This window comes from Penicillium hispanicum (genome assembly GCF_028827665.1).
Source record: "Penicillium hispanicum strain IBT 35686 chromosome Unknown utg000006l_segment0_segment0, whole genome shotgun sequence".
Classification (NCBI taxonomy): Eukaryota; Fungi; Ascomycota; class Eurotiomycetes; order Eurotiales; family Aspergillaceae; genus Penicillium; species Penicillium hispanicum.
In genome coordinates, this window is record NW_026623198.1 from 1,647,190 (window position 1) to 1,670,038 (window position 22,849).

The following is a 22,849-nucleotide window of genomic DNA, read 5'->3' on the forward strand; positions in this document are numbered from 1 at the left end:
CATCTGATGCAGAGCACGCTCTTCAAGTACACCTGGCTTGAGCCCATTGAATAAATTCCCTCACCCCACAAATTGAGTTCAAAACAGCAGTGACATTCAATCTTGCAGCCAATCTTCCTGTGATGTATTTGCAATCTAGTCCCGCAGGGGAATGATCATGGCGGACCAATCGACTTCCAGCAGGATCAGACCAGTGGAGTTGGTCGATATTTGAAACCCATGTACCCGCCCAGTGACTAGCACCTTGATCTATCGACATCTTCCGAGTTGCTTTACTTCGGAGCCTAGTGGGAGCGGGTCTGAAAGCGAACCCCGGTTTCCCTTTGTCCAACGACATCTGCACGCCATGACAGCAGAACGACAGGGGGAGCACAGCGGGGCCTCAGCCTTGCAAGGGGGTCGGCGCTTCAGCATGCTGCTGTGAACAAAACAGCAGCGGCACTAGCCACCCCTTGATGGACCACGTCGGTTTCCAAGCTAACTGAGGTAAATGCGATGCATCCAGTAAGCTCAGTCTCACAAACTGTGAGGCCTCAGTTCCTGTTAAATCCGCCGTGAACAAACTTCAGCAATTCAGTGATCCGGTCGATCATGCAGATCAGGGGTTTCGTCTACGCGCATCGGTGGGCCTGTACACCTCGGAGCTGGCCTTCTCAGCCAATCAAGGGATCTCGCCCGCAAGAATGCATATTTATTTTGCCCTTCAATTATGTGTCCAGGTACTTGCCCTGGGTATGGGAGCTCTCATATTTAAGCTGGTCGCGCTCGCCAGAATACAGGCTCGGTAGGTCGTTTTGTGCTGTCACTTCATCATGTTGCTCTTATCTCGGCTTCTTGTGCTTCCCTCGCTCACGCCCTTGCTTTTCTCAGGCAGTGTTCTTGCCGATGACGCCATATCCAGAGCCCAGACGGCCCTGGATGCCCTTCAAAAGTGGTATAATGCCACCAGTGGGATTTGGGACACGTGTGGATGGTGGAATGGTGCCAATTGCATGACGGTGATTGCAGATTTGGCCGCGCTGGATCCGAGTGTGATGGAGACCGCGACTTATGTCTTCAATAACACCTACTTCGTCGCGCCAGCAGCATCCAATCCCAATCCAGGGCCGGAGGTCAAGACATCCTCCAAGCGAAACTTCCTACCACCCCGGGCCAAAAGCGCTGCCAATGCTTCCGAATGGTTAGACTCGGCCTATGACGACGATGGGTGGTGGGCCCTCGCCTGGATTGCCGCATACGATGTGACCCAGGAGCCCTCCTACCTCAAATTGGCAGAGGGCATATTCTCTGGATTGGTATGCATATCTTCTGGAGGATGTTTCTTTCACGCATGCTAACTTGTTCATAGACTGCTGCTTGGGGGACCCGATGTGGTGGTGGCGGCTTGCCATGGAACCCCACGAGTAGCTACGTGAATGCGATCACAAATGAGCTCTTCCTCTCGGTTGCGGCACATTTGGCCAACCGAGTTCCCTCCAAGAAGAGTTACTACGTCAACTGGGCTCAAAAAGAGTGGAACTGGTTCGCTGCGCAGGGCTTCATTGCCTCCAACAACACCATCAACGATGGACTCTTGGATAACTGCCAAAACAATGGCCAGACTGTGTATGATCACACCTCCCAGTTAAAGACCCCATCGGTGCTAATGCTTTGCTCTAGGTGGTCATATAATCAGGGTGTTGTCCTCGGCGGTCTGGTGGAGTTGAATCGGGCTGCACCAAATGCTACTTACCTGGAATCGGCCAACAAGATCGCCAAAGCTGCCATCGAAACACTGGCTGACTCGAACATGGTAATCCATGACGTATGCGAGCCGGACGACTGTGAACCGGACGCAACTCAGTTCAAAGGGATTTTCATTCGCAATCTCCAGATGCTGCAAAGTGCCTCGCCAAACGATATCTACAAGAAGGTCATCAACAACTGCGCGGCCAGCATCTGGGAGAACGATCGGAACTCACAAAACCAACTGAGTGTCGACTGGGCTGGCCCCTTCCATGACCCTGCCGATCCTTCGACTCACAGCTCGGCGATGGATGCACTGGTTGCGGCTATCGCCGTCTGAAATCCCATTTCTCGGTACTTCCTATTCCATTTTGGCGCCGAGGAAACTGCATATAGAAGACACTTGCTTTAATTGTACATGTATAGTTCTGTTTTTCTGGCAATTTAATTGTCTCTGGGCTGCCACCTACATGCTTAGATTGCTCACCTAGTTGGTGTTACTTCGTTTTCCGGATTGGTATCACTTGATGAACAGTTGGAAGATGAATCTCGAGATTCAATACTCGAACGACACAGCGGGCTGATCATGCCTGCCACTGTACCACTATTTCTTCCTTGGATTGCAGTCGGATTGGAAATTCGACAGTAAAGTGCATCACATGCACCTGATCGTCTCAACCATACATGATCAGAGCTTTGTTGACCCGGTTTTCCAAGCCCTGGCTGAGATCCTGCAGAAGCGGAATCGAGGGTGGTGCCGCCCAGGTCGTAATTTGTGACGTGAGATTTAGAATTGCTTCTATTGGAAGACCGACTACAGCCCGGCTGAGGCAAGTCAGCATCTCCAATACGTTGGCGATATTATGGTGTACAGCTATTCTAGGACCCATCGATTCTCGAGCCAGGCGTCGCCGTAATATATGTTAGAGATAGTCTGAGAAGTTTCGCTCGTAACTTCTTGCTCACCCAACCTTTGGCACCACATCGTTCTTTGATGATAGCTGTGCTGCCGTTATAAGATGTCTAATCCCCCGACTGTACCACCATATGTTTAGATAACATAGACACAATATCAGACTAGTTAAATTACAATCACTATTATACATCATCCTACCACTTCCTTGTGAACAATCATGGCAAAGCTAGGTCAAATTATGCCTCGTCTTAACAAGAGATACTCAGCCTAAATAAGCTCATCGCTCAACCATGGATCACCACGAGTCAACCAAGGTTCGGTGGATGACATCATTGCTAAGTCAATCTCAAGATTCTTTCCATCCCTCACATTCAACATTCCCTCACCTCCACACGCCATTTACCAACAGTGTTCAAAAATCATGGCTTCTCACTTCAAACCCGTTATTCTACACGCCCACGCCACTGGCCCCAACCCAGTGAAAATCGCCATCGCGCTGGAAGCCCTCAAAGTCCCGTACATCGTCAAGTCCTGGGATTTCAGCGACAACCCCGATACCGGCGTGAAGGGCACCACATTCCTCCAAATCAACGAGAATGGGCGCGTGCCCGCCCTCGAGGACCCCAATACGGGGGTCGTCTCGTGGGAGTCGGGCGCGTGCATGAACTACATCCGCAGAGTATACGACAAGGGGAACACCATCGGTCCTTCGGGTGGCTCGGCCCAAGACCTGGTTGATTTCGACAAGTGGGAGTACTTCTTGCTGTCGACGCTGGGGCCTATGACGGGGCAGGTGAACTGGTTCAGGTCTGTATATCCAAATTTATATGGTTATGTTTGGCGCTTTTGGCAAAGTGCCGAAACTAACAACTGGCTGGCACAGACACTACCACCCGACGAAGAACGACGATGCGCTAGAGCGATACATCGCCCAGACATACCGCTGCTATGATGTTTTAGAGGGGCAGCTGCAGAAGTCTGCGGGCGCGAGTATCCTTCCGAGCCGAGTGACTGCCGTCGACTATCATTTTGAGCCGTGGGTGCGTCAGCATTCGTTTGCCGGTCTCTCGCTAGATAATTATCCCTTGATCACAAAGTGGCTTGGTCTGATGGATTCTCGTGAGGAGGTGCAGGAGGCGTATGCTAAGATTCGCAACGTGCACGGAAAATAGGCGATTGATGCGGTGGTTGATCTTGCACAGTTCTCATATCTCTCCTTTGGTGCGGATCCTACATCTACATGGCTGTAGATGACGGTTTATTGGGCGAAACCGCCCTTTTGGCTTCATTCTCACGGTCTTATCGACCAGACTCGTCGAAAGTAAAGTCACATGTGATTTGTTCAATTATTATACAGGACAAAGAGAATGTTGAATTGTAGGATCCCGAGCGAGGGAAAGATATAACAAGAATCGCAGCCGAGGGCATCACACGCACTTGTGTAGATAAGACTAATCGGAGATGTAGTGACTGCTTCTATCCAAATCAGACCTGGGTTGAATAGAGAAATTCTGACTCCTGGATCAAGTATACGCACAGAAGGAGCTCAAGATCGCAAAACATCGACTCCCGCGCGAAGCTGACTGCATTGGAAAAGGCTATCTATTCAAAGTCGACTTTGGCAATTCCAGATTCCTAGACCTCACGGCGGACTGCTGGGTAAAACAATTCCTTCGGATGGCGTCCAAGCTCTACATACTCATCCCACCATACCATCCCCGAAGCAGCCGAAGCAGCTCCAACGTCTCATCCTCCCATTGTGGGAAATCGGGAGAGTAACACTGGATGCAAAGGTCCTGTAGGTTCTGTCGGTCTGAAGGTTCATGCTTAGTACCTCAACCGAAGGCGACTACAAGACAGCTATATACCTGTTTGTCAACAGAGAAAGCCTCCGGAAGCCAGTGCATTGTCTCTGTGGCCCCCAAGCGTACCTTGGAAGCCTGCGAGGTCAGCGTCATGTTTCCGTGTCCACGTGTGGGCATTTTATACATCACTTTTTCAGGAATACGTTAATGACAGAGTAATCTAGCTTGGACATATATTTGTAAACTAATTGTGGAGCTCGCGGTGTATAGCCAGTTCAGTTGGCCTAGTTTGTCCGCGATATCTCATCCTGTGCCTGGCTTATCACTTCCCGAGGCGGCAAAGCGTCACCAATAGCAAGATATGCCTCAATGCCTCAAGAAACATCCATGGATGGTGCTATGTATGCCGAGGTGTCCAGCATCACATTCTTGTATTGCCTATTTGAGGCATGATTCCTCTCTAGCTACTCACCAGCGTTTTTGGTACGCTGACCAGGTATTGGAACAACGCTTTACCCTCATGCGACCGGCCAGGCATTTTGCCTCCGCGCACGTTGACCTGCAAAGCTTGGTGCACCATGCGAGGGTCGGCAAGTGCACGATCTCGCTGTCTCCTCCATGTAATGAAGTCGCGCTCTGCCCCTTCTTGGACGTACTTGTGGGTCTTTCGGTGATCGTCGACCGTCATATACGGCTGACAGCCTTGAGAGGCGCATTCATCCGTCGTAGGATAGTCGTGCCCGGCATACAAGCGGGTCTCAGGTGGGAAGGTGAGCAGGTGCCTAATCGACCGCCACAATTTCCTTGCATCGCCGCCCGGAAATTCACACCGGGCATTGCCAATATCCGGCTTGAAGATGGTGTCCCCCGTGAAGATGTTGGCCCCGATCTGATATCCTACGTGGTCCGGTGTGTGGCCCGGCAGGAACAAGGCAGTTGCCTCCAGCTCGCCAATAAGAAAGCGCTCGTTGGTCTTGAAGAGCTGGTCGAAGGCGTTTTCTAGCTCCTCTTTCGGGATATTGTACTTGTGGGCGAAGGATTTCTGGACGGCTGTGATGTTCTCTCCAATGCAGATCAGGGCGTGTGGAGAGCCCTTCGTCCAGAGCGATGCTTGGATGTAATACGCGGCCGATAGGTGGTCAGCATGCGCATGGGTTTCCAACAAGTGAGTGACCGTGTAGCCGTTCTTGGCTACGAAATCGATCAGGGCCTCGGCTGAGTCGGTGCTGACTGTAAACAAATCGGGCTCGAAGTCAAGGACCGGATCGATGATCACGGCCTCTTTGGTCTTTGGACACGCCACAACGTACTGCCAAGAGCAGGTTCGGCGTTCGAAGACCGGATGGACGATCGGCTCCATTTCGTCTGCGGGGGGAGTCAATTTTGATGCTGAAGACAAGTCGAAGTAGCATGAAAGCCTGGCCTCTCCTGTCTGGAGGCTTAAGAGAACGTAAGGTTGATGGCGGAGATGACGTATGAATCGATCATCACCAGATGGCAAACTGGGGTTAGGACGGAGACACTGGAGAAGGCATCGAGTCAGTGTACGAAGAAAACATCGTGCTGGGGAGCGTCAATCAAATATTCGATGTCCATGGAAGCTGCAGAGAGCTATGGTGTCCCGGTGGGAACCGAAGGTTGCGACGCTTTTCAAGTACGAAAGCCCTAAGCTGTTAATCCCACCAAAAGAGAAAATGCAACCAAAGGCAGTGATATTGTTATTCGAAATTAATTGCTGTCTTTTCTGTGTACATGGGGTTATGGGCTGACCAATTGCGACGGCCGGATGGTAAAAAACCGCCCAAGCACGAATCGGCAGATTCGAAATTCTTTGCCAATAACTGATTACCACGACACCAGCCAGTGTAGGTAAGGCTGATTTCCAGGTAAGAAACGGGACAACGGGCTTTCAGGAAGGGATCAAACCTGCCAAGGCTTCTTAAAATGCGAGATCACCCGAACCTATCCCATTTCTAATCCCATACAACGTTGAGCAAAGAACCGTTTCAAGTCAAAATGGTCAAAAATCCCACCCTTTTAAACAGTAAAGTCGGCTTAGTACCGCACAATAACTCGCACATACAGGACCAGCATGGTAACCGTGTGTCGTTAGTAGGCGAGGAGGGGTAATTTCGGCATTCACCGGCATCAGACAGCTGGCAAAGTCTTTAGTTGAAGAAGATTGTGCTTGGAGAGGTGTCTCCAATTGATTCGTCGCTGATTGACGAGTTCTCCACGTCGGCTTGCTCGGTTGGCGAGACCCACTGGTCGACCTGGAGGTCGATGGTGTGCGCATGGTGATTGAAACGACACTGCCAGCTTTTGACGGCCTTGCAGTTGGGCTTCTGGCATAGGTGTCCCATGTAGCACTTGATCGAGCGGCATGCTGCCGCTCGTGGGCAAGGGTGTTGGAGAAGTATGTATCTAAGAACGTCGACAATCGTGTCTGAGACATCACTGTGGTCGTATTGACAGCTCATATCACCACATTGACCGGAGAGATGGTAGCTATTGCAGACTTTGTGCTCTTTGGCACGTTGATGATATTCCTCCATGGCGCCGGAGGATGGATGAGGGCAGTAGGTATCCAGACGATCGCCATACTTATTGAGGGGAATAAATTCCTCGGATTTCATGCTGCGGGCTGGCAGCGTGGACATGAAAACCTCCTGCGAGCGGCCCAGAAAGGGTGAAGCAGACCACAACTGCTTTGGTGGTTCGTCTGCTGTCCTAGCTAGCTCTTGATTCGGCATAATGTGCTGTTTGATGCAGCCATTACCGTATCGGCAGATTCCCTAGCAGAGTCAGATACAGTCAGATATGATCCGGCGGAAAGCAAGCAATGGAAGAACAACATACCTTCTGAAAATGCTTGCAGATCACCGTCTTAATGCTATTGGTGGGCGGGGACACTTTGGTGTTCGTCATAGTTGATTTGGGATTTGCCGGTATTAGGGGGCTAGACTGGAATACCGTAGGTAGCTCCTTGATTGGTAGGCCCAGAGCTTCAAATTCGCGATGAAAACCAGCAGACTTGATGAGAGTGATACGGTCGCTTCCCCTATGTGGGGTCAACAAGGAGCCAAAGCCAGTGTCATGGCAGCCGGCGAAATAGATATGGCGGCATTGATTGAGGTCAACAAAGAGGCGAAATATCTCTGGATAAAGACCACCCACAATTAGCATGCCAGGGGGTGCGATCCAGGCCAGTCAGGGACATAGCATGTCTTACCTCTGATTTTGAAATCGCTACCTTCTTTCTTTTCAGCAGCGTCAACGAAATCAAAGAGATCTTGTGCGCGGTTGAAGGCAGAGGTGAACGAAGATAGCGACCTAGCTTCATGGCCGACCAGCCCAGCCCGAGCCAGGACCTTAGACAGGCCCAAAATATTGGCGTAGACGCGAACCATGATACGACACTGGTCCGCCTGCATTCCCATTGTCGAGTGCATCAGCTCCCTGACCGCCTCGTTGAGCTCGCGGGCCGCATTGATTCCGCCCTCACTGCCGGCCTTAATAAAGTGTTCTTTGAACTAGAGCAGAATCCACGTTAGCTAGGTGTAAATCAACGGTGGAGGCCAATGGGCCAAGCTCACCAGGTATCCGTCACCATCCACGAGAACCAGCACGAATGGGTTGCGATCCTAGATGCAGATTGGTTAGCGTCGTTCCCAAAGGAATGGTGAGATAACCCCGCGGGGATCACTGGTTCATAGCTTTCATACCTGCCCACGAGCCTGCTTCTTGTACTTGTCACGGCCGTCCTTCACTTCCTCATAGTCACTCTTCAAGGAGCTGTAGTCCTCCACGAGGCTCTGGAATTGCTGGAGGAGATCCTGCAAGTTCTCATGGTGTTTCTGGTTCTCTCGTGATAAGGATGCAAGGTGACGGTTCAAAGAATCTATATCCGAGTCTCTCAACATCTTGGCAGAAGTATCGGGCAGGCATACGCCTGTCCCGTATGGCAGCAGGGTTGATCGCAGACAGTGAACATCCACTCGAGTGAGCAGGAGAGGCGAGGAAGTGAAGAAGTGAAGAAGTGAAGTCTCAAACTGACTGCTCTCCCCAGACCTGAAGAGAGCTGGACGGTGGGGAAACAAATTTGTAGGCGAGGCAGGCGGTGAACGCGTGTGGGGAGGGTCAGGTGATGGCGTCGCCGCGCGGGTTTCTTTCACTTCTCTCGCTTCTTTCACTTCTTTCACTCTGCTAGCCTTCTCTAACATTGTCCTACGGGCTGCACCCCGTTTCAGCTGGACAAAAAAAAGTATCGCTTTTTGTTCCTTGTCCTGTGTGACTACCTGGCATGACCAATTACTGCCCTCGTTTCAGACCTTGAACCGGTGGGACCATCTACAAATCCACTCCATCACGCGCAGAAATGACTCGCTGGGTCAAGTAGCCCGCAATCGCCAGTGCCCTTTGCCTTGGATATACTGTTGACTTGAATTCGGTCAGCCCAGATTTCTCCCCGGAGAGATCAGATCAGTGGAATTGTCCGATGCTCACCTCAGCCGCACGGGATACGTCATCGACAGAACGAGGTCTGCAAAGCGAAGAACGCGGTCCACGCCCCCAGCTCCTTTGTTCACAACCAGTGTACCTCCGCGATCTCGCCCCGTGCCCTTTGGACTTCCATTTCCCTCGCCCACTCTGCCAGCCCAATCGATGTCGGAAAACAGCGGCTGATCCATACCCGCAAAATAGTTCGCAGTGTGACGGCCTCGTAGGATGCCTGATGGCTGGTGTCGGGACCTGTCCAGGGCACCTGGAAACGCTCGGCGAGCTTGGGCCAGAACTCGCTCCAGGTGGACGGGCAGTTGACGGCATTGAAGCTTTCATTTTCCGCCCTTTCGGTCAGAACGATCCACTCGTTTATGTAGCCGAACCCTTGCGCACTGGAAAGTGACACGGACTGGTCCCACGCGGCCAGATCTTCGGGGAACTGCAGCGACTTGTGGAGGCGCTCCTGCATGGCCAGAGGGTAACACAGGTTTATATCAGCGTCTGGCACCGCTCTGAGAACATGACACAGGCGGGTCGTGTTCCACTCGATCGCGTGGTTCTGCGCAAATGCTTTCAGGCAGTCTTTCTGACCGTAGTAGAAGTTGGGCCCCATTTCGACGCGAACATCGGACGTCCCAGAAAGCTTGACAGAAGCAGCACTGATCAAGTCTCATCGTAAGACCAGTTCCCATCATGTCGCATCTCAGGTTAGTGGCTCACTCTTGACCAGCTCCTCCGCTGCGCTCTGTTCCGGCGACTGCAGGAGATCGGCAGATATATGCTTGATGTATCCAGCCATATGCCGTGAAGAGGTCGCCTAGGTTTTATTCTAGTCTAGATAGCTCTCTTCTCAATCTAGCGGTTGTTGCACGACCCATTGGTGGCTGGCCAGTCTAAGAGAATTTACCAGCGTATAAACAGTCATATTATCGATATGAACGACCCTTAAGAAACCAGCAGCTCCGGTTCTACGCGGAGTCAAGACGAAGAGACGAGCCGGCTAATTCCATTATAGTATGCAGGATGCTCGTTCGCAAATGGATGCCCGTCGTCATCATGCATCAGCACAGCTCATATGAAAAGGCCTATGATCGACAACCGACGGCGTCAGTATCCCCGAAGTGTGCTTTCGCGCCGCAACTACACGATGAGCCTCGGCCTACGCACACATGATTCGGTCTTCATAAACCGGGGCGTCCCCGCATCGATTCCCACATCTCCCTTCTCCAGTGCAGATCAATATTGTCGTCCTTCCACAATGAGATTTATCCTGTTCTCGTTGAGTGCCTTCGCCCTCTACGCGATTTTCTATTTTTCCTATGTCAATGGTCTCGATGCGCTGGGTCGCAGCGCCGTGGCTTCCGGGAAGCTCCCGGGCACCCATGAGCCTCTGCGCACGATCTATACCGGCGTTGAACTAATCGATCGGCTGCTGAGTCTCTTGACCGTCTTTTTCTATCCCGTGCTGGATGGGCAGGATGCCACCCTGCTTCTTCATAGCATTGGGTTCTCCGGTGCTTTTGGGGCAGCGTGGACTCTGGTGGTGCTCGAGTCGTGGCGGAAGGGCAATGCGGGAACCGTTGCTGCTTAGTATGCCATTCAAAACAGCGCTGCAAGCCCAGCCACGAAATCACTGGAATACTGATCAACGATTTAGTCCCGCTATCTTTGGCATCGCGGCCCAAATCCTGACGTTCGCCTTCGCGACCCCTCTGCTCTGCGGTCTGCAGCTGGGCTGCTCGATTACAGCGCGCCGGCCTCACGCAGATAACATCCGCGTCCCGCGAGTGGTCCTGGCCATGCTGCCTGCCATCTTCGTGGTTGGGTATATGGTACCGACTCATCTGATGGTCTTGCCTGCGCCGTCCGTGATCCCCGTGGATCTGAAGCAGATCGCGATCGCCGCCTGGCAGCCCTGGCCTGTCTATGTCTCGATTCTCACAACAGTCGCCTATTACACCCTATCTCCATTCTTTTCTCACAACCATCGTGCTTCGATGTCTGGTCTGCGCTGGGTCTATGCATTTGCGTTCGGTAATGCGGCCCTCTCTCATCTTGTCTCATGGATCATCTCCGTCGCCACTGTTGCAGCGCCCGCGCTGTTTGATGACAAGTTCCGCGATGCTCTGCACCCAAGCAATGTCTTTGCAATTTCGCTTCCTTGGTCTGGGCTGCTGGTTGACAATGTGAGCAATGGGGTGCATGTCTTCCTGCGTTGGGACTTTATGATTGGCTCCGTTGGGATCTTTCTGTGGGCTTTGAAGTTGCACACTGTGGCCCACAAGCAGATTCTGAGCACAGTCTCTTGGACGGGTCTGTTGGTCAAGGTTGGCTTGCTGACTGCACTGGCTGGACCAACTGGCGCGGCTGTGGAACTGATGTGGGAGAGAGACGAGCTCGTGTTTGGTGAGACTGGAAGCTCTCGGCACCAAGTCAGCAAGATGAGACAGTCGTCATGAAGGCTGCCAATGGGCGGCAGGATGGAACGTATACCAGGCCCTGGATCTAATTATGCCGTGCTTTGGACGAACTGATGTGTATATGGGCAATGCATCTCGGATACGACCAAGCCCACAATATACAGAACAGTTTTGACTATTTTACAGCTAATCATCGCTCAAGGTTGGAAGTATTGCAAGCCACACCAACCATAGCTCGCATCGTCTTTGCCTGGAAGGACTAGACATTGGAATAAGGGCAGCACAACCTTCTGTGAGTCACTCGTAGGTGGAACTTCCAATCTTAATATTGCGTCGGTGATGAAGAACAGCTCCTAATTGCCATGTATTCGTAACACAGTCAAGAATGTGCACCGCCATGGGGGATTCTTCCGATCCAATGAAACTGAGTACAGCAGATCAGAATGGAGGATGCCGACACAAACTGACTAGATCAAATTGGCGCGGCGTTAGCAGGGCAGTGAGCAATGCTCGTATATGTGTCTTACTTCTATTGACAATATGCCCGGCGCGATGTTGTCAACATTCGTCTTCTCGAGCCAGCACTCTGGCCGCCTGCAAACCTGTGAAATATTGACAGCATCCGCTTTTGACTATGGCGACCCGTCTCAGCGACCGATCTTTTCCATCTCAACTTTTCAGCGTCAGAGCTCTAACTCACTTTGGCTAGCGCTACCCAATACGTCACCATTTAGAAGTTGCCAGGATGCACGCACGAGTTTCTTAAAGTGGCCGCTTCTACCTGAATCCCAATCCCCGGGTCTAGATGCCGAAGGTCGGATCAACCGGGGATAGACACCGGTCGATGACGCCGTTGACAACACTGCCGACCACAACTCCAGGTCCTATGAACCTAATAGCCAAGGCCGGTCTCTCAAAAGACGTCAACTCTGGCCTTCGACAGATTCATTCTGGAAATTACCTATTACAATGGAGCCAACCAGCTCCTCCGACACCGACTCCCATGCATCCAGCATGAGTGACAGCGATCGTCTCACAGCAATTGCCACGGGCCAAGATCGTCGGACTTCCGAATCTGAGGCGGTTCATGCCGATACTCTTAGCCGTCGGCCGACCAACCTACAGGATGTCGAGCTCGAGCGCATCAACACCTATCGACTACAACACCGGTCGACAGTAGGATCAGGCATTGGGCCCACGCGGCGCGAGCAGTGGCTGCCGATGGGCGCTGGCAAGCCATATCCACCGTCACTACCAGACCCCGAACAATTCGTGGTGGAGTTCACAGGCGCAGACGACCCTATGCATCCCCAGAATTGGCCACTCCGGAAGAAGATCAATGTCTCTGTGATCTTGGCCTATTCGACGTTTGTCTCGTCGTTTGCCAGTGCTATCTTCTCCTCCGCCGTTTCCGAGATCGGTCCGCATTTCCACATCAGCACCGAAGTGGCTATTCTCGGGGTTACTCTATACGTCTTGGGATTCGCATCGGGCCCGACCCTATGGGCACCGGCGAGTGAGTTGATTGGACGCAGATGGCCGATCTGTGCAGGTGTCTTCGGCTTCTCGATCTTCACCATCGCCACCGCAACGGCCAAGGACGTCCAGACTCTGATGTTGACGCGCTTCTTTGCGGGCTTCTGTGCCGCCAGTCCCATCGCCATTGTCCCAGCGGTGTTTGCCGACATATACAATAACCAGACTCGGGGTGTTGCGATCGCCATGTTTGCCATGGCGGTCTTTGTCGGCCCATTCGCCTCGCCTTTCACGGGAGGCTTTATCACGATGTCGTATCTGGGCTGGCGATGGACCATGTATATTGCGAGTATCATGGGATTCCTGGCAACCGTCTTGTGCCTACTCTTCCTCAGGGAGACGTATGCGCCTGCTATTCTCGTCGAGAAGGCTGTTATCCTGCGCAGACAGACACACAACTGGGGAATCCGGGCCCGGCAAGAAGAGATTGAGCTGGATTGGAATGAGCTGATCAACGTCAATTTCAGCCGTCCATTCCGTATGCTATTTACCGAACCAATTGTGTTCCTGGTACGCCTAACCCAGCCTTGGCGCATTTCATCTTCACGGAACTAACCCACTCTCAGATCTCGCTGTGGATGAGTTTTGTATATGGTCTCATGTATGCTCTGCTCAGCGCATATCCCGTTGTATTCCAAGGTATCCACGGAATGAATCTTGGCGTCGGCAGTCTTCCATTCATTGGATTGATCATTGGAGAGCTGTTAGCCGGTGCCTATATCCTATTTGATCAGAAGGCGTACGCCAAAAAGCTGACCGGCAACAACAACGTTCCCATTCCCGAGTGGCGTCTCCCGCCTTCGATCTTCGGGGGTCTTTGCTTTACCGTTGGATTGTTCTGGTATGGGTGGACCGGATGGACAGCTTCCATCCACTGGATGGCCCCGACTGCCAGCGGTGTGGTGACGGGATTTGGGATCTACGTAATCTTCTTGCAGTGTTTCAACTATCTGATCGACTCCTACCTGACCTTGTGAGTATCTTGTGACTCGGTTTCAGTCGAAAGGAGCTAAAAGTTTCACCAGCGCGGCCTCGGTTTTCGCTGCAAACACCATCATTCGGTCTGCCGTTGGTGCTGCCTTTCCTCTCTTTTCGAGGCAAATGTTCGTCAACTTGGGAGTCCAATGGGCTGGAACGTTGCTTGGATGTTTGGCCCTCATTATGGTACCTATTCCCTTGGCCTTCATCAAGCTGGGCCCTATTCTGCGCAAGAAGTCCAAGTTTGCGCCTACTTTTGAACGCCGTGCATCGACGCAGGTAGAGAAGGAGCCGCGGGAGTCTGTGTGAGGAACCGTAGAGGTGTCTGACAGAATTTAGGCCCCAGAGAAACCCGGATGCATTCCATGTGTCCCTTTGAATTGAATATATTGAACTAGAAATATCTGATTGACATAACCGGATGGGCGGGATGTTCACCTGGGAAAATTTCAGATGTGCTGTAAACATATTCCCATCAAACCCAAGCTGTTATTTCGCTCGGCCTTCTCCGAACTGTTTATCGTGCTGGGATTTTCTATATCTTCTCAGCAACGAAGATAGTCAGCTCTCCGCCGCCACAAGGGCTGGGTGCAGCCTTGGCGCTCCGGGATGCTCTGCAAACAATTAGTTTTGCTCACCCTTGTAATTATGAGTGAATCCTCTGCTATCTAGAGAGCATATAGCTCTTCTAGTCACGAATATCGCCAGGCAACTGCTCCAGCTGTCAATTTTTTCTGCCTCTGCGAACATCCACCCACCGCGAGTTGCCGAGCCCGGACCCATGGAAAGGAGCTGTCGGCAGCCACGCAGCCAATGACTCGCGCTTTAGAATGACCACTGTAACCCGCCAAGCCCGCCAAGGGTCTGGGAAGCGGAGATGAGTGGAAATCGACTGGACAGGCGAATTTTTTCTGTCGGGGCTTATCAGAAGCCCTTGGTTGGCGGAGAGCCCGGATACTTTTTCTTCTTGAGGACGCTGACGGCCATCGTCCTTCATTCTAGAGACCATTCTAAATACTCCGTCGTGCGGAGTGCAGCGGTTGTACCTACTGTTCGGTCTCTGTGTAGTCACTGCGACGTATCTGGCCTACCAGTATGAACCTCAAGGCATGGATCCACGAGACCAACCTGCGGGTTGCGAAAAGCCCCGTGGGGAGATGGTTTCGTCTGGAGAACTCGGGCCATGTGAGTGATGCGTTGCAGGCATATGCTTCCTACGAGGGCGCAGTGTTCGTACTGACATCTCATGCAGCCGATGGAGAGGAAAGGTAGCTTCTTCTTCACGGAGTTGCGCGCCGGCCTGGCCACTTTCTTCGCGATGGCGTATATCATCTCCGTGAACAGCAATATCACTTCCGAAACGGGTGGGACATGTGTCTGTCCAGCCGAGAGTATGGCAGATCACTGCGCGACAAACTCCGAGTATCTGCTCTGCGTGCAGGAGATCAAGCGCGACATCGTCACGGCCACAGCAGCCATCGCCGCGCTCTCCACCTTTTGCATGGGTCTCTTTGCCAACCTGCCGATTGCCTTGGCTCCAGGCATGGGGCTGAACGCGTATTTCGCCTATACGGTCGTCGGCGAGCACGGCAACGGCATGATCCCGTACCAGGTGGCGCTGACTGCGGTGTTCGTAGAGGGCTGGGTTTTTCTGGGCTTGACGTTGATCGGAATGCGACAGTGGCTCGCGCGCGCACTCCCGGCGTCGATCAAGCTTGCAACCGGTGTTGGGATTGGTCTGTATCTTGCGCTCATCGGCCTCACTTATAGTGCCGGCATTGGCTTGGTCCAGGGTGCATCAGACACCCCGATCGAACTTGCCGGGTGTGCATCGCAGTACATCGATTCGGAGACCGGTCTGTGCATGAGCAGCGAAAAGATGCGCAGTGCCACGATGTGGGTTGGCATCTTCTGCGGCGGCGTACTCACTGTGCTGCTGATGATGTACCGCGTCAAGGGTGCGGTCATCATTGGCATCCTGCTGGTCTCGATCATTTCCTGGCCACGCACCACGCCGGTGACTTACTTCCCCTACACGGAGCTGGGAACGAGCATGTTCGACTTCTTCAAGCAGGTCGTCACCTTCCACCCAATCCGGCACACGCTTGCCGTCCAGGAGTGGGATCTCTCCGGACACGGAGGCCAATTCGGACTGGCGTTCATCACATTCCTGTACGTTGATATCCTCGACACCACCGGTACGATGTACTCGATGGCCCGCTTCGCCGGCGCCATCGACGAGCGCACGCAGGACTTCGAAGGCAGCGCGGTGGCATACGTGAGTATCATGACCACCCCCCCCCCACCAACCATGGCGTCTACCCACGCACTAACCAACTTGGCAGATGGTCGACGCAATCTCCATTTCCATCGGCTCTCTCCTCGGCACTCCGCCCGTGACAGCCTTCGTCGAGTCCGGCGCCGGCATCTCCGAGGGCGGCAAGACGGGCTTGACCTCGTGCACGACCGGCATCGCCTTCTTCATCGCCGTGTTCTTCGCTCCCATCTTCGCCTCAATCCCCCCCTGGGCGACAGGATGCACGCTCGTGATTGTCGGCGCGTTGATGGCCAAGGCCGCTGCTGACATCAACTGGCGCTACTACGGCGACGCGATTCCGGCTTTCCTAACGATCGCCATCATGCCGTTCACCTATAGCATTGCGTACGGTCTGATTGCGGGTATTTTGAGCTACATCACCCTGAACACCATTGCATGGATCCTCGAGAAGATCAGTGGTGGCCGCATCGTCCCTCCGAATAAGGACGAGTCCGATCCGTGGTCGTGGAAAGTGCCCGGTGGCTTTTTCCCGCCGTGGGTCAAGCGTGCTGCGCATGGCAAAAGGGATTTCTGGCGAAGAGACGAAGAGCACTCTGGCGCTGAGACGGTGGGGTCTCTGGCCTCGTCGCAGCAGGAGCGAGTGGCTGGAAAAGAGTCCTAATCTTGCAAAGGCAGACTCCGCACACCAGACTTGACCGTGGGATGGGCCGGCGGCGGTGCTAATTTGGCCGTCGTGACGTGTATTCTCGGACGTAAAAGTTATACCTCTCAAGCCTGTATACAATCATATGTTTTGCCATGATCTCAGGCTATTATAGCGCCGACATGGGCCGGAGCATCCACCCGCATGACAAGTCAAGTCCCAACTTGCAGCTGGAACGTACCGACCCGATTTGCACTGAGGTCGGCTTATCATCCGTTACTGTATGGATTAAGTTGGCACTAGTACACGGTACAAGTCCAGGCAGACTATACCGCGGAAAGAAGGGAGATTGCGGCCGATATCCCCGCCATGACTAGAAATTGGCGCAGCAGCAGGCCGGGTCTCGGGGCTTGCGGATGCAGACGGGAAAGGTTTCCAGCGGGCAAGAATCCTGGGGAGACAACTAGCGAGAAACCCTGCCAACCAGAACACTGGTGGGCCAGAGGCGGGGACAGCTAGCTGCACGCCAGGCGCCAATCCCGAACACGGGGGCTATGCGCACGACTTCTCGATTAGCTATGGCCCGTGTCCATCGTCGAGGCTAGACTGCTCACTAGAACTATTTCAAATGTTGGAAGTGATCCCGAGACCTCGACGTGGACTCCCAGAATCCACCATAGAAGATTTCAACCCCCCCGTCGGCGTTACTCAGTGTATACTAACATGGCATGGCACTGAGCAACCCAGGGGAAAGCGGAAGCAGTGGAGAACCGGGCACGAGACACCCAAGTACACACATGCATACTAGTATGTATGTACGTCTTTCCATATAGTTGGTATGTACCTACCCAGGTAGGTAATGCATTCGCTTCCTCGCCGATTGTCCGGGCCGATGCAGGCCCGTCGATGTGCAAAGAACACGTTCGAAGGCTGCTTTCGGGCGCAGTGGAACTCTCGTGTGGGTAGAAATCCATCCGAGGAATCGCTGCCGTATCTCGTCCGACTGTGGACGGCTTTGTATGTAGCTAGCAAATCAATCCATCGTCCACCCCCTTCCTGGGACCCGAGTGCGGTCGACGGGGCGCGACCGACACCGAGCTGATCGCCGCTCTTCTACCGTATTCTCGCCGTGGATGTTAGTTGGTCACATCAATGCACGTATATCACGTATGTATGCATATACTGCACCTTGGGCATCGATGGGATTGTTATTTACGCTGGTAAGCAGAGAAGCACTCGATAGATCACAGCCCCAAAAACGAGGGGGGTGAACCCAATTTGATGGCAGGATTTCTTTCGCACGGCACGATGGGGGTCTTGGCGATTCGAAATCAAAGATGTGACGAGCGCGAGGGCATTTATGTACATATGTATGTATGTACATAGATTTCCACTTAATGATCAGTAATTTGTTTGAGTCGTATTCCGGTCAATGTGGCTGGCTTTTGTCAACCCTATCGGGCAGCTCCGTCATCATGGATCAAGCAATATGGGAATTATTGGACGATCTTGGATGGAACGACGATGCCAAGACTATAGGCTCGGATCATCCGTTGGGCTTGATAGTGACTGTGATGGTAATGGGTCATTATTAATCATACGATAATCAAAGGTTAGAACAAGAATCATTATCGTGGAGGCATATGTGCTTTCTCCGCGGACTGGGACACGTACTAATGCTGCCACAAAGCTAGCCAGCTTCCCAGGTTACTGGTCAGCCATGTCGCTTCTTGGATTCCACCAGAAGTAATCACTAAACAAAGCCCTCTGTTGTGTTTGCATTGAGAGCTGATAGTTGCCATGCTGTTCATTGCTGCAGAGGCGAGATTGGCGCTGGGGCGGAGAGCCTGAGCCAGCGAGAAGACACACAAGGCCCAACATTTTCCCAGGCTAAGGACGGACTAGACTAACTGGTCCGATTAGAAAGGCCGTAGCGATGAAATCCACTTCCAGACACGGGGATCGCTACGCTCTCGGTAAGCACCCGATTGCACTGCTGATCAATGGCGATGGTTTCCGAAGCCCAATCAGCGAGTATGTCCACGGGTGGCCGCCCTTTCCGAGGTGCTAGAAACAAACCAGGACTAGCTTCGAGGCTGCAGGAGAAAAAATAAGTCTCCAGCGGCAACGCACTCCACTTTGACATGGCCCGAGTGTCATAAAAAAGCGCTGGCGGCTGCGGAGGGGAATCGGCTTTGAAATAAGCGTCTCTCGACGGAGCCTGCAACTGACACCCTGAATAGAGCGCAGCTCAAAGGAACGAGGCGATCCTGGGGTCTCCCGGATCTGAGTAGGACACTTGCCCGCGCGCGTCAGTCGCCATGGACTCGGACGAACGAGCACTCTAAACCACGCTGGGAGGGAGCCATGGCCAATTCCGAATCTCTGCGGCCACTAAGGCCTTCGATTGAAGGGTCGTGGCGCATGTTGGAGGGAGAGGAGACCGCGTCCAGAAGGAAGAACGTCCGGATAGCTTGCACCACCTGCAAGCGGCGAAAATTGAGAGTAAGTTCCCTTGCCGACCCAGATCACTTGGGATGTCAATTAAGCAGAATGTTTTGAATTCCTGTAGTGCTCGGGCAATGTACCATGCGAAAATTGTCTCAAGACAGGGGCGACGTGTGCGATCGACGAAGACGGTGACCAACGACGGAAACACGTTCTGAAGCGCAAGCTGAATTCCCTCGAAGAGAAAGGACAGCTCCTCGATCGACTCATCGTGGCGCTGCAAGAAATCGACAAGATCTCGGCCGTGCAAGTCATGAACTTGATCCGCAGCCATGCTTCTTTGGATGAGATTCGAGCGTTCATTGACGATATTACGGATCGGCCCAAACTAGAAAAGACCCCAGAGCTAATCGATGCATGTAGCTCAGTACGAGACCTCCATGATTCCCACAAGAGAGCAATGCTCGCTCGGCCGGATGCGAAGAGTCTGTCTGACATGGTCATCTTTCGGGTCCCAGCCCATCCATGGACGAGCGTCACTGACGACGATGAATTCGTATCACATTTGATTTCGCTGTGGTTCACATGGTCGCACCCATTCTTGAACTGGATTGATAGGGACCTGTTTATTCGGTGCATGCAGGCTCAAGATACAGAGAGTGAATTCTGTTCCCCATTCTTGGTGAATATCATTCTTGCAGATGCCTGTGTAAGTTAGTTCAGTCCCGCGGGTTGTCCATTCCAACTAAACCGATCTTTCACTGACGAGGACCATGCGTAGGCATACTCGGACTATCCCGAGGCCTACGCTATTGGCGCGGAACAATGGTCTCGAGGGCTTCATTTTTATAAAGAAGCTAAGCGTCTCCTTGACCAGGAGGAAGGTAAAGTCACTGCAGCATATGTACAAGGAATGGGTGTATTGTATGTCTGGTAAGTCGCAATAGGCTCTCGTTTGAATGAGTGAAAACACTAAAAAGGATGCCCCGTTAGCTCTTGTATGATCGGAAAAGATCGCAGTGGCTGGGTTTACCATGGTCAGCTTGCATATGCTGTAAAAGAGCTTGTTCAAAAACATAGGCCGCCACCTCCAAATGCCACCAAAAACTCGCTGCGTGATGCAAAATCCATGGATACAACACTATGGGGGCTTTTCAATCTTGCTTCGTAAGAGATCTCCGAATCGCGAAAACCTTGTTTCAGGATATGTTTCGCTACCACGACTGTTCACTGACACGCCTGCGGCGTTCAGAATGACCGCATTGTCGTATCAAAAGAGCGCCCTTACCGAAATCCCCCAACTTCCCCGTCCAATCCCCGACCACGATGTCCATCGGGACAAGTGGTCCAACTATCCCACCCAGTCAGAGAAGGTCAATTCTCATAGCCAGTGTCTTTTCCGTGCGCTTTGCGAAGTGAGCCTCATCACGTATGATCTGAGCTGGTCCTTGTTCGGTAACAAGAAGGAGGAACGAAATCTGGATCCCAAATTCGTGCAGGCGACCGAGGAGGCATATGCTCGTCTGCAAAAGTGGTACGCAGAGCTTCCAGACTGTCTTGGGATAAGCAATGCGCCACCACATGTGTTGAGTCTCCAGTAAGTTTCCGTGGCTAGACCCGGTGAAAGTGTCACAACTAACAATGTTGAACAGCGCCAAGTATCACACCATTGTCCAGACAATATTTGGGTTTCTGAAAGACCGACTAGCAGATGGGGAGAGTGTCGAGAAAAGCGATTGGCGAGACAAGGCCCGTGAGCGAGCTCAACGGCTCTGCCTCGAGTCCGCGCGTGCTAATGCGCGACTCATCGACCTGCACCGCGACTTATGGGGGCTCGATCGAATGCCTCCTGTCAACATTCACTGGGTCACCGTCTCCCTATTCACCTTGTTGGAACACCTCGACGAGAAGGAGAATCGGGAGGCATTTGTCATCCTTAGTATTACTGCCAAGTCTTTCTCTCATCGCTGGTCGCTGGGCAAAGCCATGCTGCGTTTATTCCAGGTGACCTCCAAGCAGATGGGAGTAGTTCTGCCAGCAGAAACAGAAGCTCTGTATTTCGAATTTGAGACGAAGATCTGGAGTCCCGAAGATCGGAAGGTGCTGAGCAGTCAGTACCCCAACTTTGCACATTCGATGAAGCGTGGGGTGGTCGACGAGATCGAGATGGACGCATTCCTTGCCAAGTTCGACGACTTGCATCTTGCCGAGCCAGGGGATTCCACAGGAGGCTCTGTTCATAGCTCAAATGGATTATCACAGTCGGAAGTGTCGTCGGGGCCAGAGGGTGATGATAGTGATGGGGTTGAGGAGGGTGAAGAGGGTGAAAGTGAGAGAGAGGAAGATGAGATCCGAGCAGACGTTTGACGGGCCCTTTCCCTAGATGGGTCAACAGTGATAGCCTTCAGGGCATCTGGTAGCGAATTCGTCGTGGGAGTTCACTTGAAACATCCTGCTCGCTCTTCGAGACTAGAGGTTGACTATGAGATGATACCACAGTGAGTATAAAAGGTGAGATCACAAGATTCAGGAGTAGCAATCATGCTCTACATATGGAACCTCGTGGGTCTCTTTCCACCTAGAACTGAAGTTTGACGGCCATGGAACAAGAAGCTGAATGGGCTGAGAAGGTGTACAACAGTAGTCAGGGTTCTTTTGGCTAGTGAGGGGAGCCATGACATGCAGCAACTTAACAGTCCTGCGTTCATGCATCTATTCCATAGTGAGCACGACTCGGCTACGCGAGAAAAGATTAATCATTGGTATCGACTGCAGACAGTTTTTTGAGGAATATTCCCCTGAATCTCCTTCAAACATAGCATCACCGACACCATCCCTGCTCCTGAAATCCTCCTCCCAGTCCATATTCCTCTGTCATGCCGTGATGGGTATTCGATGGTAAAGAAGCAAAATAACACCAAGTGGACGTAACGAAGAAAGGCTTGTTCGAAATAACCGTTGCGAGGCAAAATGACCATCGAGTGTCAGAAATTTGGTCCCCATCGGTTTAGTCGGTATCATGTGAGATAGAAACCTCCATCATTCGCGCTCGTTTAATCCGCACATAGTCGTATTTCCCAGGGGGGAAGCGGGGGAAAGACGCGAAGCTAATCGGTTGTCTCAAAGGACTGCTTGTCGGCCTTGCGCTTCATCCACCGACGATAGACGAACAGCGCAATGACCCCGACCCCGACGAGGAAGACAATGCAGAATACCAGTACCACGCCTGGGTTCCTGCTAGCCCAGTTGCTCCGCTTGGTGAAGGTGTGGAGGGTAGTAGCCAAATGAGGCTGAGGAACCAAACGAGTTGGAGCCATCTTGCGGTTCTGTGTATAGTGAAGGCGTGCGGCGTACAGCAGTGATACTAAGATACCGCGATATCGAGATGCTGCATAGTACGTTAGCCATATTTGACTCAAGGCCCCAACGGCTGGGAGTCCTGAGCAGGACGGTGGTTCAAAGCCGGTACTGACATTCTCTGCTTGCAGACTCACCCCTCTCAGGGCAATGCCTCAACCAGACCGTTCAGCCGTTCAACTGTGCGAGAAACCAAGTCAATCAAGAGGCCCTGCGTTTGGTCTTGCTAACGTAGGATGA

General features: G+C 52.5%; 10 protein-coding genes across 10 annotated transcripts; 6 read left to right on the forward strand and 4 right to left on the reverse strand.

Annotated features, from left to right (window-relative positions):
- Nucleotides 1–812: 812 nt before the first annotated feature.
- On the forward strand, nt 813–2,065 carry N7459_006946 (putative glycosyl hydrolase; the record flags this gene model as incomplete). The annotated part of the gene is made up of 3 exons (XM_056946114.1): nt 813–1,295; nt 1,349–1,605; nt 1,660–2,065. The coding sequence occupies 3 exons, from the start codon at nt 813–815 to the stop codon at nt 2,063–2,065; spliced, it is 1,146 nt and encodes a 381-aa protein (XP_056798113.1).
- A 997-nt stretch (nt 2,066–3,062) lies between these two features.
- Nucleotides 3,063–3,813, forward strand: N7459_006947 (glutathione S-transferase family protein; the record flags this gene model as incomplete). The annotated part of the gene is made up of 2 exons (XM_056946115.1): nt 3,063–3,448; nt 3,525–3,813. The coding sequence occupies 2 exons, from the start codon at nt 3,063–3,065 to the stop codon at nt 3,811–3,813; spliced, it is 675 nt and encodes a 224-aa protein (XP_056798114.1).
- A 1,093-nt stretch (nt 3,814–4,906) lies between these two features.
- On the reverse strand, nt 4,907–5,806 carry N7459_006948 (MBL fold metallo-hydrolase; the record flags this gene model as incomplete). The annotated part of the gene is made up of 1 exon (XM_056946116.1): nt 4,907–5,806. The coding sequence occupies one exon, from the start codon at nt 5,804–5,806 to the stop codon at nt 4,907–4,909; it is 900 nt and encodes a 299-aa protein (XP_056798115.1).
- An 808-nt stretch (nt 5,807–6,614) lies between these two features.
- N7459_006949 (zinc finger CCCH domain-containing protein) lies at nt 6,615–8,369 on the reverse strand (the record flags this gene model as incomplete). Its single annotated transcript, XM_056946117.1, has 5 exons — nt 6,615–7,241; nt 7,306–7,604; nt 7,679–7,979; nt 8,043–8,090; nt 8,172–8,369. 5 exons carry the CDS (start codon nt 8,367–8,369, stop codon nt 6,615–6,617), a joined length of 1,473 nt encoding a protein of 490 aa, XP_056798116.1.
- A 579-nt stretch (nt 8,370–8,948) lies between these two features.
- N7459_006950 (uncharacterized protein) lies at nt 8,949–9,562 on the reverse strand (the record flags this gene model as incomplete). The annotated part of the gene is given in 2 exon segments (XM_056946118.1): nt 8,949–9,128; nt 9,140–9,562. 2 exon segments carry the CDS (start codon nt 9,560–9,562, stop codon nt 8,949–8,951), a joined length of 603 nt encoding a protein of 200 aa, XP_056798117.1.
- Nucleotides 9,563–10,207: 645 nt separating this feature from the next.
- N7459_006951 (uncharacterized protein) lies at nt 10,208–11,408 on the forward strand (the record flags this gene model as incomplete). Its single annotated transcript, XM_056946119.1, has 2 exons — nt 10,208–10,539; nt 10,607–11,408. 2 exons carry the CDS (start codon nt 10,208–10,210, stop codon nt 11,406–11,408), a joined length of 1,134 nt encoding a protein of 377 aa, XP_056798118.1.
- A 930-nt stretch (nt 11,409–12,338) lies between these two features.
- Nucleotides 12,339–14,192, forward strand: N7459_006952 (MFS transporter; the record flags this gene model as incomplete). The annotated part of the gene is made up of 3 exons (XM_056946120.1): nt 12,339–13,415; nt 13,472–13,878; nt 13,931–14,192. The coding sequence occupies 3 exons, from the start codon at nt 12,339–12,341 to the stop codon at nt 14,190–14,192; spliced, it is 1,746 nt and encodes a 581-aa protein (XP_056798119.1).
- A 786-nt stretch (nt 14,193–14,978) lies between these two features.
- Nucleotides 14,979–16,822, forward strand: N7459_006953 (NCS2 family permease; the record flags this gene model as incomplete). Its single annotated transcript, XM_056946121.1, has 3 exons — nt 14,979–15,068; nt 15,136–16,161; nt 16,229–16,822. The coding sequence occupies 3 exons, from the start codon at nt 14,979–14,981 to the stop codon at nt 16,820–16,822; spliced, it is 1,710 nt and encodes a 569-aa protein (XP_056798120.1).
- A 1,918-nt stretch (nt 16,823–18,740) lies between these two features.
- N7459_006954 (uncharacterized protein) lies at nt 18,741–21,619 on the forward strand (the record flags this gene model as incomplete). The annotated part of the gene is made up of 7 exons (XM_056946122.1): nt 18,741–18,838; nt 19,048–19,309; nt 19,377–19,961; nt 20,034–20,185; nt 20,333–20,419; nt 20,505–20,849; nt 20,905–21,619. 7 exons carry the CDS (start codon nt 18,741–18,743, stop codon nt 21,617–21,619), a joined length of 2,244 nt encoding a protein of 747 aa, XP_056798121.1.
- A 740-nt stretch (nt 21,620–22,359) lies between these two features.
- N7459_006955 (uncharacterized protein) lies at nt 22,360–22,569 on the reverse strand (the record flags this gene model as incomplete). The annotated part of the gene is made up of 1 exon (XM_056946123.1): nt 22,360–22,569. One exon carries the CDS (start codon nt 22,567–22,569, stop codon nt 22,360–22,362), a length of 210 nt encoding a protein of 69 aa, XP_056798122.1.
- Between the last annotated feature and the right edge of the window lie 280 nt (nt 22,570–22,849).